This window comes from Notothenia rossii, assembly GCF_949606895.1.
Source record: "Notothenia rossii genome assembly, chromosome: 2".
NCBI lineage: Eukaryota > Metazoa > Chordata > Actinopteri > Perciformes > Nototheniidae > Notothenia > Notothenia rossii.
The window spans coordinates 9,298,894-9,320,557 of record NC_136904.1 but is presented as its reverse complement, the minus strand read 5'-3'; the positions used below and the strand labels follow the sequence as shown (position 1 = coordinate 9,320,557).

The following is a 21,664-nucleotide window of genomic DNA, read 5'->3' as shown; positions in this document are numbered from 1 at the left end:
AATTATGTGGTTCTCCTTCTCTGCATATTTAAAATGCCTCATTTAATGAAGCCATTAAACAATTAAATAAAAGTCTATTTGTAAAACATCAAATGTAGAAAAACGTCTTGCAAACTAAAAGGGGCAGACTTAAAACAATTGATAAGCGTGTGCAGTGATTTTGGGAAGGTCTGTGATTTGTGTCTGTCCCAACTAGAGCCCCAAACATTGTTACACTGCCCAGTATGCATAAGCCTAGCAACAAAGGCTGGGAAACGTTTTCAAAAATGAAATTTAGCCTAGCGCTAACCAGTAGTAGGATTTATAAGGCAAAGCCACAATATGTTATAACTGTGAGTTCTCAATTTACACATTTGACTGCTTGATTTGAACACCTTCCAGGTTTTTGCCATACATACTTGTGAAATAATCAATGTACTTGATCCTGTGGAAACAGCATCATTGAGTATCATAAGATATAAATAAACAAGGTTGCCTATGCTCGCATTCCTCAGATTTCACTTACTTATCCTGATCAACAACAACAACATGCCACAAATTCTGTTCAGCAACACACACAACTACAAACCAGGATGGATGCCAGTAAATGTAAGCAGCAGTGGACCGCTGAATAGACAAATGACCTCCTCTGGCTTTGGTCAACGCAAGAGGTATAGGAAGTTTGACGGCACAACGGGGTCTAGCTATTTTCCAGCTGCTGCAGCGGGAGTTGGCCACCGCTGGATACCACCGGACTCTGGAGCAAATAAGCAACAAGCTAAAAAAACTCCAGAAAGACTACCAGGATCATTGTTTTTGTTGACAATATGAGGGATTTTCGCACCGTGTGGGTGGCTTGCACTGTAAAAAAAAGACTCGTAAAAAAACAATCAAAGTACTGGCAGCAGCGGCTGCCAAACAAAAACCCTTAAATTAAAGTAAAATACTTTAATTGAAATAAAGTGAATAAGCCATTAATTTACGGGAATTGTCCTTAAAGATTTTACAGGAAAACACTGTAATTTTACAGATTTATCTGCTCTTTTTACAGTCAATAACCTTTAATAAAAGTACAGTACTAAAACTTCTACAGGCAAAACCCGTAAAAAAACTGTCAAATGACTGGCAGCAGCGGCTGCCAAACAAAAACCATAAAATTAAAGTAAAAATACTTTAACTGAAATAAAGTGCAAAAGCAATTAGTATACAGAAATTGTCGTTAAAGATTTGAGAGGAAACTTTCCTTTCTTTTCAAAATCCATTGTCTTAAAATGTTACATTAAAATACCTTAAATAAAGTTCTGATGAGAAAAACAGTTTTTTACCTTTTTAAAAAAAATTAGATTTATCAAACACTAAAATAAATACAGAACCTAAAGTTCTACAGCTAGAATACTGTTATTTTACAGCTTTTTTCTAACATTTTCCAATCAAACAGGTTCAATAAAATGACATCACAAAATGTTCTGTAGGAAACAATTACTCTGAAAACTTAAAATATAAAATTATTTGTTGAATTATAGTACAACTAATGAACACAGCATTTCATATTTAAACACCATACTTATAAAAAGTAGAAACCACAAGTAAGTTGAATTTTTTGAAAGTACTTTGAAACATTCTCAACTGAAAATAACAGAAAATACAAAATGGCAACATATGTTCACATTGTCAATTTGAAGGAGCAGTGTGCAGGATTGAGTACGTCTAACAATGGGGATGTAGGTTCCAACCAATGGATAACTTGTTCACTCACCCTCCTATCCCAAGTCTGTAGGAGAATGTATATTGGCTGCAAAGAACTTGAGGCCCAATCATGTTTCCTCTGTCCATTCTGCGCTACTGTAGACGTGGCAGTCCAACCTAGAGGACAAACAGATCAGAATCAGAAACGGGTTTATTGCCAGGTAGGTTCACACGTACGAGGAATTTGACTAGGTGTCGTGGTGCATACAAATATTTTTTTTTTAAAAGTACACAGATAGCGAACTATATTAAGAACACTGTAATAAAAACATAGTAAGATAGAAATAAAATAAAGCAGTAATTTACATCGAAATAGAATGCGATAAATTATAGAATATAAAATATGTGCAGTAAGCAATATTTAAACATTGCATTATTTACCATCCTGTGATCTCCATTATGTAATGCATAGAGTCTGCGTTGTGGCTGAGGTAAAGTGTCAGTGGGGGGGCGGGCCTTGTTGAGGTGGCGAGAGGTTTTGGTCCTGATGGAGAGAGGTGTTGGTCCTGATGGAGAGAGGTTTTGGTCCTGATGGAGAGAGGTGTTGGTCCTGATGGAGAGAGGTTTTGGTCCTGATGGAGAGAGCTGTTGGTCCTGATGGAGAGAGGTTTTGGTCCTGATGGAGAGAGGTTCTGGTCCTGATGGAGAGAGGTTCTGGTCCTGATGGAGAGAGGTTCTGGTCCTGATGGAGAGAGGTTTTGGTCCTGATGGAGAGAGGTTTTGGTCCTGATGGAGAGAGGTTCTGGTCGTGATGGAGAGAGGTTCTGGTCCTGATGGAGAGAGGTGTTGGTCCTGATGGAGAGAGGTGTTGGTCCTGATGGAGAGGTTTTGGTCCTGATGGAGAGATGTTCTGGTCCTGATGGAGAAAGGTTTTGGTCCTTATGGAGAGAGGTGTTGGTCCTGATGGAGAGGTTTTGGTCCTGATGGAGAGAGGTGTTGGTCCTGATGGAGAGATGTTCTGGTCCTGATGGAGAAAGGTTTTGGTCCTTATGGAGAGAGGTGTTGGTCCTGATGGAGAGGTTTTGGTCCTGATGGAGAGATGTTCTGGTCCTGATGGAGAAAGGTTTTGGTCCTGATGGAGAGAGGTGTTGGTCCTGATGGAGAGATGTTCTGGTCCTGATGGAGAAAGGTTTTGGTCCTGATGGAGAGAGGTGTTGGTCCTGATGGAGAGGTTTTGGTCCTGATGGAGAGAGGTTCTGGTCCTGATGGAGAGAGGTTCTGGTCCTGATGGAGAGGTTTTGGTCCCGATGGAGAGAGGTGTTGGTCCTGATGGAGAGAGGTGTTGGTCCTGATGGAGAGAGGTTCTGGTCCTGATGGAGCACAGCCTCCAGCCAGAGGGTTGTGTTGAAGGCAGAGCTGAAGTCCACACACAGGATCCTGGCATAGGTTCCTGCTGTGTCCAGGTGCTGGAGGAGGAAGTGAAGTGATAACTATTAATAAACCATAATGATGGATGTTATTATCAGCAGCTGCCAATAGATCCCCTACATCTTGTATGGTGGACCTTTGAGAGAGAGAGAGAGAGAGAGAGAGAGAGAGAGAGAGAGAGAGAGAGAGAGAGAGAGAGAGAGAGAGAGAGAGAGAGAGAGGGAGAGAGAGAGAGAGAGAGAGAGAGAAAGAGAGAGAGAGAGAGAGAGAGAGAGAGACAGACAGACAGACAGACAGACAGACACACACACACACTTGAGAGCATCCCAATTATTTCATAAGTTTAGAAGGGGGGAACATAGTCTAACAACAGTTAGCTTTTGTTAATTTTACTTCGAGCCAAACTTGTGAGACTTGTTTCTGAAATCCCTTTCTCTTAAAGTGAATACATAAAAAAACAAAAAAACAATGGAGCTTACCCTAAAACTAACTACTGGATTGCTTGTCTAACATGGCCTAGTCCATAAATGAGGTAAGGGTGGGAACAATCAAACGCACCCTCCCAGGCACTGCGTGTTAGCGAAGTACAACTGGGATTTCGAAGAGGAAGATACACTTGGTCAATTCTTAACAAAAAAGAAAAACCAACAAATAGAGCACTTGAGTTTTCATTAGCAGCCCCTAGCTACAGCTGCAGTGCTTTGGTCAATACCACTAACAGTCTATTTCCTAAAATGGTACATATCGCTGAATCTATATTTTCATCTTCAGGTGATTAAATCTGCATAATATCCCTGTACAATAACATTCAAGCATTTTGTAATCCAGTGAGGAAATTCAAGACCAATAAATATTGATTGATTAAACAACACTAAATAACATTTTAGTGTTTTCTTCAAACTCAGACTCTCTGCTGCGGCTGTACCTCAAAGACAAAACAATTGTCTGATGATCTTTGATGAACAAGGTCTGATTGTCCTGTAAAATGTGGGGTACTTTTAAATACTTTACTAAACCACATTCAATATTATGTTACACACAAGTTAGATGCATACCAACTTAACGGGAAGAAACTCAGCTAACTAGAAGAAGAAACGTAACCTTAAATAAAAAATAAAACATTCAGTAACTAACTGCGGTCAAGCCAGCCTCCACTCGGGAAAACCTAGTCAAGCCAGCCCGCACGTGATATTGCGGTGCGCGAATATCCTATGCATTACGGTAGAGTCAAAAAAAATCCTCCCTCTGTGTTTAGATGAGAATAAAACAAAAACTGTCCAGTATCAAAGACCCATTTCACTTCAGGGTGATTGCAGGACATCCCATCTAGTCACTCAGAGAAAAAATCAGGACATTCTGATGTAGAGTTTCAAAATAAAAGACCTTTGAAATCTCTATTGTATCTATATATGAAAAATAATTACGGTACCTTTTATTACTGAATGTTTGACTCCTATAAGTTATCTTTAAGATTCACAACATAAACTGTGGTAAAGAGTCCATTGGTAATGCTAAGGTGTTTGTAAGTTGCCTAAAGTAGCTATGTGTACGCTATTTGACAACTTGTCGCTACCCGTTCTTCTTCTGATTCGTCTGTTTGTTTTTGATGCAGGTCTTCAGCCCTTGAAGGTCAATGTAGAGGATCTGGTTGAGGACGGCCGAGGCGCAGAGCAGTCCTCCATGCAGAGCCCCAGCCATGCCAAGGTAGAAGTACCAGAGTGTGGGAATACTCTGTTACAAGTAAAAGTCCTGCATTCAAAATGTGACTCTAGTAAATGCACAAAAGTACAGTATCAGCATCCAAATATACTTAAAGTAACAAAAGTAGTCATTATGCAGATTGGTCCATTTCAGAATAATATATATGATTTGTTTTATAATTGATCATTAGAGTGTTATCAAAGCTGGTAAAGGTGCAAGATCCTACTCTTTTCCCTCACCCTATCCTAAGGGAGTGCATGTACGTAGACACGTTAGTTTTGCTGCTATAGGCTTAGACTGTCTGGGGAAACCTTACTTCTTCTTTCTGTCTGTCTGTACCTGTGTACTCTCATGTTCCGAATAACCCAGCTTCCCCCAAATTTCTTTTTGGTGTCTATCTACACCGGGATCCTGAGTCGTGGCTAATCCTGTTGCTGCAGTCCTGAGTCCTGGATCCTGAGTCATGTGTCCTGGATCTGGAGTCGTGTATGCTGTAAAATGTATTATCTCTTCGATTTACACACGGAATCTATTGCACGTCTGTCCGTCCTAGGAGAGGGATCCCTCCTCTGTTGCTCTCCCTGAGGTTTCTCTCATGTTCCCCTTTAAACTGTGGGTTTTCTCTGGAAGTTTTTCCTTGTACGATGTGAGGGTCAAAGGACAGAGGGTGTCGTATTGTCATACTGATATTCTGTACAAACTTTGAAGTCCACTGAGACAAATGTAACATTTGTGATATTGGGCTATATAAATAAACATTGATTGATTCTTTAGGAGGGACACCTGAAATGATATGAAATAGACCAATGAAGAGGATATAGAGCAGCGTACAGACACATTTGATCTCTATGGCCCGGACCAGTAAATATTGAGAAAATAAGGGCCATTTAAACCATTCTATGCCTCAGTTTATCATTTACACATGTGCATTACTTACAGATCACAGTGTATCTACAAAAACATTTAGTCACAGTTATATGGAACTAAACAATATAGTTATTTACTTTATGATCAAAACAACTTGTCAGGATCTAGTAATTATTTTACATTCATTTCCACATCTGTATAGTAATCCTGACACAACATAATACAAACTAAAGTGGGAACTATTCAGGAAGTAGGTTAAACTATCCCCCTGCCTTGTAAATGCATACATACAAAATACATACAAGTTGTGAAAAATCAGTCTTCTCTGTAATTTCTACACTTTGTAAAGGCATCCCGCGGGCCTTATGTTTGACCCCAATGATATAGAGAGTGTGATATGTGAGTGTGTCCATCACCATAGAAGAGGTACTTAGACAGTGCCTACAGGTCCTTGCTCTGTGTGAGACGGGACATCATTTCTGAATGGCTGGTTGTTGCTAGGCTGAACACTGAAGATATGCGATCCAACAGGCTGGTTCGAACCAGGAAGTTAGCAAGCCAATAAGGTATGATCTTCAAGGTGGCGATAGGTGGCGTACAGTGAGTCCAAGTCATTGTCTTTATACATCCAAAAGTTGGTGGAAACGATGCCCAGCTCCTCTTTGGTTCCATCCAGACCAACAAAGACCAAGAAGGAACCCATGCCATGGCGCACCAAACCCAACAGTGACTGGATCTCTACACACACACACACACACATTCACAAATTACAGAAAATATGCAGTAGAAAAAGAAAGCAGTGCAATGTACAGTTTATTTAGTGGCTGCAGTGATACAGCTGTGTTACCTGGTTTCTCCTTTATGGGCTGAGGTAGAAACTTGTCCAATGTGTTGAAAATGCCAGCATTAGAAATGAGAACAGGGGCATGGACCTCAATCTCTTCTTGTGCTTTGAGCACCGTCACACCTGACACACACACACAAAGTGTTAATCATACAGAAAATAACATCAGTGCGTGTTTCAGCCTTAAAGCACCATCAAATCAAAGCTGGTTACAAAAACAAAAAAGCAGGCAAGTGCAAAAAAGGGAAAGTACCAAACAAAATGATCAACACTTAAACATATACTTATAACATTAACAAAGCTGGAGATCACACACAGGTGGAAGGAATCAACCTACCCGGTATTACAGGCAAGATGTGAACATGCGACGATTTACCATGCTGGGAGACGTGAAGATGTCACGATTTCGTCCCTTCAAACGTGACAGTTACACGGTATTGTTAACCCATGTTAACCAGTGGAGAAATAACCAGAAATGCCAAGCAAATGCTACCCCGACGTAATGATTTATTTTTTAATAGTCACACTTGATTACACCGATTTTCTTGTTGCCCCAGCTGGTCGACACCTCTTTTAGCAGAAACAAAGGCTACATTAATGTATTAAATCGATATTAATCCATGCGTGTGGATGTGGAATTAACGGACGTGACGTTGTGTAATTGGGTTGCCAGGCAACAGCTTCGGTTCATGTTAATTTACAAACTCTTCAACTACAACCTTAGTTATATTTAAAAACATGTTAGAAGGCCTCACGAAATACTTTAATGCAAATTCAAATGTAAATGTGAAGGAATGTGTGTATAACAAAATACATCGGTGATAAACGAAACCGGAAACAGACAGGCAAGATCCTCAGCTCGATGATTTGGATGGTTTAGCCGCAATGCATGCTGGGATTTTGTGTTTATGTGATGTGAAATCTGAAAACGTTTTTTAAAATAAAATAATACTTTATTCCGAGTGTGCTTGCTTTTCTTTTTGAAAGTCATCACATAACGGCATTGTAATACACGGTTCGGCTGCATTAAATATTACATATCTGCCGTAATTCTATATTTATAGAGCCCTGCTGAGAAGACTTCTAGACAAACAGGAGAACTGCCGCCAAAACTGAAAACGTGACGTGGATCATAAATATATAAGCAATTAAACAACATCTTACATTTCTTTTCGCACAATACGTCTCCTTGCAGTATCAACACTAATTCGGCTGACTTTTATATTTGATCCAATTGACCTTTCGCAAAGCCACGCCCCCCCTTGGTTACTGTTGCTCGTCCGACAAGCTGAGAGCCAGATGCGTTAAACAAAGCCATAATGGAGGGTCTCCGTAACGTCGGAGTCGCCTTAACAGACTCATTTTGGAGCAATAACGCAGCAATATCCTCCAGGTCCCGACAAAAGGGGCTACAATACGCTATGGAGGGTTATATCCACAGTATAAACATTAGAAAACAGGGAGGCACAACATCAATAGAGGCACTTGCATACAGGTCGCAGTGCAAGAGTGAAAAACCACATGAGCTGTATGTCAAATTCGACGGAATTATTATTATTATTTTGGAATAAAACAATACAATCACAAGAGGCATTAAATGTTGTAGTTTGTCTAAAGTTAACTACCGTTTCCTTGGTGGCTTTCTGCATCCACCTTGTTGTTCCTTTGTGGGGGTCGGGGTGCCCACTTGTGCAGCAGGATTAGGGAAGTCGGGAGTCGGCTTTCCATTAAGAAAATGCTACAAAGATTAAAGCAAAAATATAAATGAATGATTGCCTGTTGGCTTTCTTGTTTGTACTTTGACCACAGGTAGACTAATAACGGAGCTCAGCTGTTCAGACATTATTATGCATCAAGTGATATACATGGTCAAAACGACCTATAAGCACACAGCTTACAGCTGTAGTCGTGTGACTTTAGCTAACGTTAGTTAGTGAAATCAGTTAATTAAATTAGTTAGTTCATTTGTGAATGTAATCTTTGCTAGCTAGCACGTATTTACCTTGGAGCAAACGTATTTGTGTTTGTTGATATTCGCCATATTCAGCTGGGCATGGGGCCTGCCGCATTTCTTTATCCACTGGCGGCATCTCTCCTCTCGGGTTTTGGGTTTAGGAAACGGGTAAAATATCCGCCCCCCCCCCCCCCCCCCCCCCCTCTAAGCTTATGGGATATCTGCTATCCGATTTGCAAAGACCATAAGCACAACGCTTCACCATTTTCGCAATGAATTTGAACGCTAAGCTTGTCGCACTTCCACAGGGAGCCGCGCACGTGATCGAATATGATTGGACAACGGGCATTTAGGGGCGTGGCTTTGCGAAAGGTCAATTGATAGATAGGCTGTATTTACACCATAACCGTATAGAGCTGATAGAAAGGGACACCTGGTCGTTGAAGAACGTTATTGAATTTGATTATTTTATTATTAGATATTAATAGGATCCCTATAAAGTATATTCATTACTTGTTATTCTCTACTAATAGTTAATTAAAGACTGTATATATAATGACTAGTTTGCACACCACTTTCAAGATTTTCTAAGCTAAGGTTTATTGACATATCATATTCATATGATTCATTGCATAACTACGGTGTAGTTATGCAATGAATGAGAAATGTGGGTCGCAGGTTCCTCAGTGCATTACAATACATCTATCAATATGTGTGTACTGTACAACTCCACCATTAAACTTTCATTCTGCACATTTCTTATACTATCTCCATATCTTATAAGAGTATATGTATAATATCAGTGTAATAATAAACAATAATAAACAAATAAGTGCTTAAACATAGTTAACATTGCAGGAAAGCAATATATTAGAGTACTTTGTCAGGCTTAATATTTATCTGTAGATACAAATGTCACATTGTGTGCTCTGCATATGTGACCATTAAAGAGGGTTTCATCCCTCCATATTCTTCTTCTATACCCCTAAAGCTTTTTTCTTATTCAAAAGAAGACCTTAACCTAAAGTACTCTTTAATGTTTAAATTAAGCCTTATTAGTTTGTCTGTTTTGCACATCCTCCTATTAATATCTAATACAATTCAATAACGTGCTTTAACCACCAGGTGCCCCTTTCTATCAGCTGTGCACCTTTATGGTGTAAATACAGCCTATCTACCAATTGGATCAAATATAAAAGTCAGCCGAATTAGTGTTGACTACTGCAAGGAGACGTATTGTGTGAAGAGAAATTTAAGATGTTTAATTGCTTATATATTTATGATCCACGTCACATTTTCATTTTTGGCGGCAGTTCTTCCTGTTTGTCTAGAAGTCTTCTCAGCAGGGCTCTATAAATAGCGAACTACTGCAGATATATATTTAATGCAGCCGAACCGTGTATTACAATGCCGTTATGTGATGACCTTCAAAGAGAAAAGCAAGCACACTCGGAATAAAGTATTATTTTATTTTAAAAAAACGTTTTCAGATTTCACATCACATAAACACCAAATCCCAGCATGCATTGCGGCTAAACCATCCAAATCATCGAGCTGAGGATCTTGGCAAGCACATTCACCAAAAGCAGTCAGACGTCTCTCCATGTTCTTTATAAAGCAGCTGCAGTCTGCCTCCTGCACACAGCTGCTGATCACCCACCAGACGAGGTAAGAACACACTCCTCTTGCAGGAGCAGAACTCTGCTTTAAAATGTTGCCTTTTCAGACTCTCAGTACAGATTAATGCTTGAACAAAAAAAGATATACCGTATTTTCCGGACTCTAAAGTCGCACCTGAGTTTAAGTCGCTCTTATCAAAAAGCGTGTTGTTAATGTTCATGCTGCTGTGTTTCTTGTTTCTGCTGCTCGCCTGCCCCCCCACCACCCCTGCTTCCACCCCAGCTTCCACCTGTAGGCTCAGGGGATAGTTATCTAATCCTCACTCAATGTTCTTTGTACATCTGTGGAGTGATGAGGCCCGAGCCTAGACGGCAGTTGCAGAGCCGTCCCTGGCCAATATGAGGCCCCACGCAAAGTTATATGATGAGGCCCTCTGTTTCGCGAGCACCACACTAATTGCGCCGCATAAGCGCAAAGGTGCGCCGCATTTTCGGCTCAGTTGAGGCACCCTCCGAAAGATGACGCCCCCTCCGCAAGGTGAGGCCCCACGCAGTCTGCATAATCGGCCTGTAGGAAGGGACGGCCCTGGCCAGTTGTCTGACTGAATTCACTTCATGCTGTAAAGCGACAAGCCTACGCTGCAAAGCATTGCAATGCAAAGCATGCAACGAAGTCATGGCCAAAGTGAAATTAAAGATAGTTCAGAGGCAGAAAAAGGATATATGAAATAAAAATATACCATTTGTGAGATCAAAATATAATCAGTTCCTGACCCTGAAAAAGTGTGAATAGAACATCCACTTCTTAGCCTGGCTGATGTAAATAAAAAGGGGTAGCAATAATCTGTAATTTTGAGGGTATGGATTAAGAGATGTTTAACAAAACATCTTTTAGAGAGATATTTGGAAGTTGTCAGCTTTTTTTGTCAGAGGAGCTGCCTGTCAAATGCAACGGAAATGAAATCAGAATGTGTGTGTTTTGTGCTCTGTGTGTCTGAACCGGTCTTTCTGTTGCACAGCAATCATGGCTGCGGGAGTCGGTGCAGTTGCTGCAGTTGCCGGTCTAGCTGTTGGAATGGGACAGGCATTTGCTGGAGCATTACCAACACATCGACAGTGTGACATTGAGGTTGTGAATGAATGTACTACCTACACTCTTTGTAACCCCAGGTAAGTGTGTTTTCTGTCTTCTTGTAGGATAAGTTCTCCTCAAATATTCTCTGATCAATAAGGTTTTTCTGCCCCCTCTATGAACAGGACGTACACTTCAAGTGGAAGCTGTGCTACACCTTTACCACCGACTGTTGCCCCTCTCAAATCTGGGAATGCAGTGTTCCAAAAGACACCACACACAGCTAAAGGAACTGTTGGCGTCTTTACCTACGATCTCCTGAACAAGTGTAGAAATCAGACAGCTGAGAAGATAGCTGTCATGTTTTCTGTGCCGTATGACTTTAACCTGTACTCCAACTGGTACGCAGTGGGAGTTTTTAATAAGAGCAAAAAGTGTGATTATGATCTTTATTGTGAGATGTACTACAAAAAAGATATCACGTTTGTCAGAGGTAAAGCGAGTGGCGGTGTTCTCACTTGTGAGGGGAAACAAGTCACCATCATGGCAACAATGTCAGACGCCTACCAAACTGTCATGAAGGTGCACGTGATGCAAAACTAAAGATGAGGGCATCAAGCGCTCTCAATAATGAATCATCAGGGCTGGTAACAAAGTTTACATTTGCTCTTGCACTTCGCTGCATTTTGGGGTCACCTCTGTTGAATAACAAAAGTCACATGACTTGAAAGCATGCAACCTGTTAAACTACTCTTGCAAACTTGTAATCTCTGTGATCAGTAAATAACAATACATTTAATATACTCTTAATGTCTATTCATCTTTGAACATTTACAATTAGTTTCACTTTTCACAAGTTCATTTTCAAAGTGACATCACAATTACTAATGTTTTAACCTATCATCCCTCCGTATGTGATTTATAACACCAACAAATAAAGATGACCCATAAAGCTGAACTGAACCTGTGTTCTCTTTTGTTCTTGACAGTCTTTGCCTCTACCTGTTTATCCATTGTTTTAAACATTAACTTTGAGTTAACTGGCCTGCACATGATAACCAACTTTCACACAAAGGTAGCGGTCACATCCTGCCCCTGTCTAATCTTGGTATCCTCGGATCCATGCCATGTCTCTTATTTATAATTTCCTCGCTCCCCGGTCGAACGAGAAGTTGTTTTGGTGCGCCATCTTGGCCGAGGAGCGATAACCATCACTGATCTGATTTATCTCAACATCAGTGCAGTTACAGTTTTCTCGATTGCTAACACACATTTTTTTAAATTGCTGACGTCGCTCCTGGACGTTCAGGGAGTGAGACTGTGTTGCTGCAGCTGCTGTTCATTCATCCTGATTGCGATTACTCTCCTTCTCCTATATAAAAGCCCGGGTTGCGGTCGAATTTTCCAAAAATCAGCTCCTCTCGTCTTTTCCTAACCTCTATTCCTTGATCTCTTTGTGAAACGTCAAGGGGTTAAGGAATAGTGGTTGGGAGAATTCAAAAGGAGTTGGAACTGAAATAAAAAAGTGAAGTGAAACTCATTGTTGTCACATGTATCAATCCTCATGAATATCAATATGTATGATTGTATGAAAATATTTAAAAATAAATACAATTGTATTTACAGCTTTCACAAAACCACACACCCAAAGTGCAAAACACCTCATATATCTTGCAACATGAAACACTGCACCCAAAACTACATGAACACTTACCAAAACCACACTTTTGCACCAAATGGCACACACTTCACTTATAGTACAAGACACTTTGTCCAACCAACTACACACTGTGGTGCTTTATCTACAGTTTTTTTCAGTTGCTAACACACAGCAGGTTGCACAATCTCACATAAAGCATCATTTTTTAAACTCACCTCAGCTCAAATCTCCAAAACGCTAAACACATTTTCAGCTCTGCACCCAATTTGCAATTCAACTTGGGACTTTTTGCAAACCACTGCAAACGGTTCTCTAAGTAAGAAACTGAAATCAAACCTATTCACTTGTTTGCCATTTTCAAAACACTGCCATTAAAAATGCTACACACATCAACCAATCAACAAATACACGTGACCAAATGACTGTAAACACCAAACTGCTTTATTGTTGACTAAGAAATCAGGATAGAAGCACCAGAAAAAGGCTTCATGTAAGACATTTATAAAAACAACAATGGATATATCAGCAGCAAGAGGACGCAACACACTCTCACTCTCGAAACGTCCAGGAGCGAAGCTTGGTCAGGGTCCCGTGGCGTGCAGTTGGGACGCGCCGAGGCTCCTTCAGCTTCATAAACGGACGCAAAGAGCTTTGCGAACTGATTGCAATGTATTCCCATCGGCCGAGATATTTGACGCTCATGGAAACACCGCATCCGTTTATGTCGGCGGCTGTTTAAAGGCAATGTGAGCGTCCGTTCCCATTGGATAACGGAGGATTTTACACCCGGAAGTAAGTATTCTCCTTACTGTCGATTGATTTTACAGTGATATCTGCACTACTCATCAACTCAAAAACAACAGATTATCCTTGTTAATTACACAACATTGATTGGTTTAAATTGTGTGCAATGCTTTTGTATTTTCCCCCTTTGATTCGGAGAAACAAATACTTTTTCGGAGTTTAGGATGGCAGAAGACACTACACTACCCAGCATCCTCAGCTATCGTTTAGGACTACACCATGTGCTTTGTTTGACAAACCATTGTGCACCATTGTCACAAGGGTAAGGAAATAAGGCCTTAAAAGGAGTTCAAAAGAGGGGAGGCAGGTATAAAAAACCAAAATTGAGCTTTATCAAATCAAAACACAAAACTAAAAGGCAGGCAAGTGCAAAAGAGGGAAAGTACCAAACAAAATGATCAACACTTGAACATATATAAGAACAGTATACTTATAATACTACCACCTGCAGGTCCGCTGCAACTCTGACTACTTTTAAATCCAGACTAAATACTTTTCTTTTTGCCGCTGCTTTTAAATTGAACTATTCACATCTTAAACTGCACTGTAACTTTTATCCATGTATTTTTTCTTTTAATGTTTATTTTATTAGCTTTTATTTTTAATGACTGATTTTAAATGCCATTTTCTTAATGTCTTTCATTTTTTGTAAAGCACTTTGAATTGCCTTGTGTTGAAAGGTGCTATATAAATAAACTTGGCTTGCCTTGCCTTGCCTATAACATGAACAAAGCTGGAGATCCCACACAGGTGGAAGGAATCAACAATTACAAAGACAAGAAGTAAAAGCAGACAAGAAAATTAGAAAATAAAGGAAACAGGTACCAAACCAAGATAATGACAATATTGGTAAGTTTAACCAACTCCTAAAAATGCAGAAGTTCACCCAACTCCTAAAAATGCTTGAAAACTGGTGCCTCATTTTTTTTTTGGTTCAAGCCTAGTAACAATGTCTAGAGTGTTTTGAAAGCGGTTAACAAAGCGGGAAGTCATGCGACCGACTTCCAATCTCTGTTCTGGCTTGTAGCCTAAAAAGACATAGCTCTGCTTAGAAGACTGATAAAAGTGTGAAAGAATGTCTCATGAGCTACATTAACGGGTCAACCTTTGCACGCTCTCATTAAAAAAAGCAACTGCATTGCAGAACTCGTCTGCAACTCTTTTCTCACCGTAGGCCTTGTTCTGCCGGTTGAGCAGGACGCGGTGTACCGGAGCCCTGAGGAGAACAGCACCGCCCGCCTTCTCAATGACATTGATGACGTGGAAGGCAAACTCACTGGTGCCCCCCCAGTGGGTAGTACGCACCACGCTTGTAGTGTTGAAGAAGGAGAGCATTGATCAGAAAGCTGGACTCTTTCGGAGGGACACCCAAAATGATATGAAATAGACCAATGAAGAGGATATAGAGCAGCGTACAGACAAATGTGATCTCTAATAGTAATTATTTTACATTAATTTCCACATCTGTATAGTAATCCTGACACAACACAATACAAACTAAAGTGGGAACTATTCAGGAAGTAGGTTAAACTATCCCCCTGCCTTGTAAATGTATACATACAAAATACATACAAGTTGTGAAAAATCAGTCTTCTCTGTAATTTCTACACTTTGTAAAGGCATCCCGCGGACCTTATGTTTGACCCCAATGATATAGAGAGTGTGATATGTGAGTGTGTCCATCACCATAGAAGAGGTACTTAGACAGTGCCTACAGGTCCTTGTTCTGTGTGAGACGGGACATAATTTCTGAATGGCTGGTTGCTGCTAGGCTGAACACTGAAGATATGCGATCCAACAGGCCGGTTCGAACCAGGAAGTTAGCAAGCCAATAAGGTATGATCTTCAAGGTGGCGATAGGTGGCGTACAGTGAGTCCAAGTCATTGTCTTTATACATCCAAAAGTTGGTGGAAACGATGCCCAGCTCCTCTTTGGTTCCATCCAGACCAACAAAGACCAAGAAGGAACCCATGCCATGGCGCACCAAACCCAACAGTGACTGGATCTCTACACACACACACACATTCACAAATTACAGAAAATATGCAGTAGAAAAAGAAAGCAGTGCAATGTACAGTTTATTTAGTGGCTGCAGTGATAAAGCTGTGTTACCTGGTTTCTCCTTTATGGGCTGAGGTAGAAACTTGTCCAATGTGTTGAAAATGCCAGCATTAGAAATGAGAACAGGGGCATGGACCTCAATCTCTTCTTGTCCTTTGAGCACCGTCACACCTGACACACACACACAAAGTGTTAATCATACGGAAAATAACATCAGTGCGTGTTTCAGCCTTAAAGCACCATTGTCACAAGGGTAAGGAAATAAGGCCTTAAAAGCAGTTAAAGAGGGGAGGCAGGTATGAAAAACCAAAATCGAGCTTCATCAAATCAAAGCTGGTTACACAAAACACAAAACTAAAAAGCAGGCAAGTGCAAAAAAGGGAAAGTACCAAACAAAACGATCAACACTTAAACATATATAGGAACAGTATACTTATGACATTAACAAAGCTGGAGATCACACACAGGTGGAAGGAATCAACAATTACAAAGACAAGAAGTAAAAGCAGACAAGAAAATGAGAAAATAAAGGAAACAGGTAACAAACCAAGATAATGACAATATTGGTAAGTTTAACCAACTCCTAAAAATGCTTGAAAACTGGTGCCTCATTTTTTTTTTGGTTCAAGCCTAGTAACAATTTCTAGAGTGTTTTGAAAAGCGGTTAACAAAGCGGGAAGTCATGCGACCGACTTCCAATCTCTGTTCTGGCTTGTAGCCTAAAATGACATAGCTCTGCTAAGAAGACTGATACAGGTGAGAAAGAATGTCTCATGAGCTCCATGATGAGGTCAACCTTTGCACGCTCTCATTAAAAAAAGCAACTGCATTCCAGAACTGGTCTCCAACTCTTTTCTCACCGTAGGCCTTGTTCTGCCGGTTGAGCAGGTGTACCGGAGCCCTGACGAGAACAGCACAGCCCGCCTTCTCAATGACATTGATGATGTGGAAGGCAAACTCACTGGCGCCCCCCTGTGAGTAGTACGCACCACGCTTGTAGTGTTGAAGGAGAGCATTGATCAGAAAGCTGGACTCTTTCGGAGGGACACCTGAAATGATATGAAATATTTATTCTGAACAACAAGTCCTCCAACTCATACGACCAAGTGGGCCGATTGTTTAGGCCCTTATTACGACCAAATATGTTGTTTGTTCAAGCGCTTAATACGTCCTATAATTACGTTTTAAAGTTTTCGCCCTCTAGTGCTCCCGTTGAATGCTAACGTTACAGATGGTCGTTTATTCACGAATAACCCCCTCTGTAAAATCCTAAATTGTGGGACAGTTTGGCCATTAAAATGCTTTTTGATTAGATTTCTAGCGAGAAGCGTATATTGTACTTTTAGAATCCACGTCCAGTCGATATGTAGGATCTATAGTTTGATAGATCTTAAGAAGATGATTTGAGGTATGCGGCAGCCTCCATGTAAAGTTATGGGTTGAAAACAGTATTTCCGGTCTCAACGTTTTCATAATAAAAACAATGATCAAATGATTTAACATTGATATCTGCAGTACTCAACTAAAAAAACATCAGTTTATCCTTGTTAATTATACAACATTTATTGGTTTAAATTGTGTACAATGCTTTTGTGTTTTTCCCATAGGTTTTTCTCTTTCGATTCTGAGAGACACCTTTCTTTTTTCAGAGGTTTTGATAGGCTAAAACATCGATTGTTTTAGCCGCAATGCATGTCGGGATATGGTGTTTATGCGATATGAAATCGGAAAAACATTCTTTTAAAATAAAATAATACTTTATTCCGAGTGTTCTTGCTTTTCTCATCACATAACGGCATTGTAATACACGGTTCGGCTGCATTAAATATTACACATGTGCCGTAGATATTTATTTATAGAGCCCTGATCAGAAGACCTTTTGACAAACTGTAAGAAATGCCGCCAAAACTGAATACGTGACGTGGATCATAAATATATTAGCAACTAAACAACATCTTCCATTTCTTTTCACACAATACGTCTCCTTGCAGTATCAACACTAATTCGGCTGACTTCATATTTGATCCAATCGGTAGTTAGGTTATATTTACACCATAAAGGTGCATAGCTGATAGAAAATGATTTTTTTGTAGTTAAAGATATTATTTACTAACTACCTTTCCAACTCCTCATGTAGTTCACTGTTACAGGTCTATACAGGTTCATGGTACAATGCATAAGCTTCAAATCGAGAGACTGAAACTGTATTTTCCTTTACCGTTCTGTTTTAATTTCACAATAAAGTTAATAGTCATATGTTTTAACTACACCACTGTTTTTTTTAACCCGCACCGCCTAGTGGTTAAAGCACGTTATTGAATTTTGTTGTTGAATACGTTTTATTGGATGAAAACTAATGCTGTCAAAATTATCGCGTTAACGGCGGTAATTAATTAATTGCGTTAAAATATTTAACGCATTTAACGCATGTGCAGAATGGCCCGCCCCATACATCCCACCAGTGGCAGCGCCAGGGTATGGCTGGGGTAGGCTACACCCATACCAAGAAATGACTTAGCCCCACCATGAAAAAGGATGTTAAAGTAAGCCAAATAAAGTCTGCCAACTCGCGGAGTAAATTGCACAGACAGCAGTTAGTAAGATTGATTTCAGTAGCCACTTGTCTGGAAATACCGAAGACCAGAAACGGTTTTGAAAACTTTTGGCACGTAGTGATCGTCTTCTCAATAGAACATCTTTGATAATGTCTTCTGGCCAATCAGAATCAAGATAACGGCGTGGTGTTGTTGCGGGAAGTCCTGACGGAAAATACTGTTGCTGTAGTAGGTGCACATAACTGGTACGCAGGTACTCATGCACGGCAACAATCTGAAATGCGTACCGTCACTTGTGTCACAAAGCACATTGCGTACCGACGTAATTGTGAAGCTTTTCCAGAAGGCGGTTGGATCACCGGACGACAGAGTCGGTCTTCCCCACCCCCCTGTGTTAATAGAAATCATCACGTAATGAAATAAGACCCCACGGTTTGATGATTGATAGGTGTGTGGGCTGTCTTTCATTTTGACACACAGAACAATGTTATAATAAACATATATACTGTATGTTAAATGGATATATCCGCCTTCTTTCATTTATCTTTCCATTCCCACAACAATAAAGAAATGGCATATTTTGGACATAGTTCGAATGGTGATTAATCATGATTAATTCATTTTTAAGCTATGATTAATCTGATTAAAAATTGTAATCGTTTGACAGCCCTAATGAAAGCATTTAAATATTAAGAGTAGCCTAAATACAAAATTGGGGGAAAGTAGAAGGGATGATAGAAATATCGAATATAAAATATCAAGAAGATACTGTGATCTCTACAATAAAACAGTTTAGTGCAGGACGTCCAAAGATATTAACAGGAGGATGAGCAAAACAGACAAACTAATAAGGCTTTATTTCAACATTAAAGAATATTTTTAAGTTAAGGTCTTCTTTTGAATAAGAAAAAAACGTTGGGGTTATCCACAGATAAATATGAAGTCTGACAAAGTACTTAACGTCCAATATATTGCATAGTTTATTTTGGCACTTGACAATCACCTTCCCTGAATTTGACTCAGGTGTAACTAAAGTCTGATTTAAGGGTTGTTTATATTTCACATCATTAATCAGAATCTGCAAAGTAACTCAAATAAATGTAGTGGAGTAAAAATACCAGGTTAATCTCTGAATTGTAGTGCAGTAGAACCAAGTAGTTTGCTGCTGTAACAAAAACATTTCCCAACTTGGGATCAATAAAGTCTCCTCTTATCTTATCTTAAGATGATCGATGGCTACTGCCATATTTGCAAAATTTGCCTCTGAACCTTGAAAAGTGCATGTTTCAGGTTTATCAATGAACAACAGGAGGGGTCACAGACATAAGACCAGCTGTTAAATAAAAATCTTCTGACCTTAGGTGTCATGTGGGTATATATATTAATGCTGCCCATTGTGGGCACAAGCAATTTTCACCCATTTATTATTTATATGTTTTAAATTTGATAACACCATGTGTTTCCTATCCCCTAAACCTCCAGGGTGTACACAGTTTAATACTGGCAACTTTTAATTGTGGGAAATACGAAAACGTCTTATATAAAGAGACGTGCCATAGAACATTTTGCAAAACACACAACAGCCAGCATGTGTAGTTCTTGGGGGGGGGGGGAGGGGGGCTAGGCTGGACCCGTCCAATTCCAGTTTTGGATAGAATGCCGTGGTTCCATTCCATTTCAAAGAGCTGTTTGACGCTCAGCGTAACCTTGTCGCACTGCCACTCCAACATCCAATCACATGGCTTGATGACTAATCACAAGGTTTGTAAAGCAAGGCGGATGTTGTAGTCCCAAACGATAGCTGGGGATTCTGGGTAGTGTAGTGTCTTCGGAAACTGTAGTGTCTAAATTCCGAAAAAAATATTTGTTTCTCTGAATCGAAGGTTAAAAACACAAAAGCATTGTAAACAATTTAAACCAATCAATATTGTGTAATTTTTTATCTGTAAAGCACTTTGAATCGCCACGTGCTGAAAAGTGCTATATAAATAAAATTGCCTTGCCTTGCCTAATTAACAAGGATAAACTGATGTTTTTTAGAGCATGAGTAATGCAGATATCACTGTGTAATCATTTGACAGTGAGGGGAATATATCCGGTTTTATTATGAAAACTTCGAAACAGAACGGTTTTCACCTACGCTAACTTTACATGGAAGCTGCATACACGTTATCCTGGCGAGACCTCAAATCATCTTCGTAATATCTATCCAACTATAGATCCTACACATCGACTGGACGTGGATTCTAAGAGTACAATACACTTCTCGCCAGAAATCGAATCAAAAAGCATTTTAATGGCCAAAGTATTCCACAATTTAGGATTTTCTAGAGAGGGTTGTGAATAAACGTCCCTCCGGAGCGTTTGCAATGAACGGGCCGGGAGCATGTTGTTTCTTACACGACCACTAGAGCACCTCTAGTGGTCGTGTAAGAAACAACATACACTTTAAAACGTGTCTCTGGGTCGTAATAAGGGCATGAACAATTGGCCTATATGGTCGTTTTTTGTAGGAGGACAGGCTGATTCTGAAATGGGTCAATCTGCACAATGACTACATTTCAGTTGCGAGCCGTGACTTTTATACCTAGGCCCTCTGCCTGCCCCCCTCCCGCGACGTAATAACTCTTCAGCGGAATATCAAAACAACGGCGCAGGGTGAAAAACGCATCAGTGACAGCGACCCTCTTCTACACAAAACCACACCATTTATATAAACACCTATCATGACAAGGCACCCACAGCCAAGTAACAATTACAAATGAATTAAGCCGGCACGGCGGCCCACATTGAAAATGACTTAGGCTTACCTTTGATGATCAAATCGCTTAAACACAAAGTTCTCCACAGAGGCAGTGGACACAGGTATGTTACTTTCTTTAAAGTGTCAAGGTCCTTCAATGCTCTAGATTTCATTTCGGGCTAATATCTACTTGTGGCCCACATACACTAGAGCAAATGTCCTATGGTCACCATGGTGGTTTGGCAAGGTACTCCACACGTCTCTCTCCCCTGCTACTTGTCCCAGCTCCCACAGGGGAATCTCAAGAGTTTCCAGATGAGATATATAATCTGTCCAGCGTTTTCTGGGTCTATCCTGGGGCAATATAGCAGAAAGAATCGTCCAAATGAAAAACCGTCACATCAAAGCGCCGTGGGGGCATCCTGATCAAATGCCTGAAAATATGAAAAATTACCCAAATGCTTACTTTTTCTGAGAATATATTAGAGTACTATACTGTGTGCTGCACTGTGCACTTGCAGGAGACTTTCCCCCTTTAAATGATGTCAATATAACTTCACAACATTAAATTAATCTACCATAAAGGGTAACTATTACATATCTTATGTGAACAAATAGTTCCCTCACCCCTAAGTGTCAAATATGTAAATGTGTGGCTAAGCCAGATCAAGATATTTTTAACTCAACAGA

At 40.1% G+C, this 21,664-nt stretch overlaps 1 protein-coding gene and 2 long non-coding RNA genes across 3 annotated transcripts in view; 1 reads left to right on the top strand and 2 right to left on the bottom strand.

Moving 5' to 3' along the window:
- Positions 1–6,508: 6,508 nt before the first annotated feature.
- Positions 6,509–8,565, bottom strand: LOC307030838. The gene is made up of 3 exons (XR_013805799.1): positions 8,508–8,565; positions 8,131–8,243; positions 6,509–6,628 (listed from the first exon to the last, which is right to left on the bottom strand). It is a non-coding gene; the product is annotated as an uncharacterized lncRNA (long non-coding RNA).
- Positions 8,566–10,597: 2,032 nt separating this feature from the next.
- On the top strand, positions 10,598–11,753 carry LOC307027964 (DELTA-actitoxin-Oor1b-like; the record flags this gene model as incomplete). Its single annotated transcript, XM_079662658.1, has 3 exons — positions 10,598–10,616; positions 11,098–11,248; positions 11,336–11,753. The coding sequence occupies 3 exons, from the start codon at positions 10,598–10,600 to the stop codon at positions 11,751–11,753; spliced, it is 588 nt and encodes a 195-aa protein (XP_079518784.1).
- Positions 11,754–14,796: 3,043 nt separating this feature from the next.
- Positions 14,797–21,664, bottom strand: part of LOC307030839 — a 40,657-nt gene continuing 33,789 nt past the window's right edge. The window contains exons 2-3 of the long non-coding RNA XR_013805800.1: positions 15,728–15,847; positions 14,797–15,622 (exon numbers count right to left, since the gene is read on the bottom strand). This is a non-coding gene — a long non-coding RNA (uncharacterized lncRNA). The remainder of the gene's footprint in view (positions 15,623–15,727; positions 15,848–21,664) is intronic.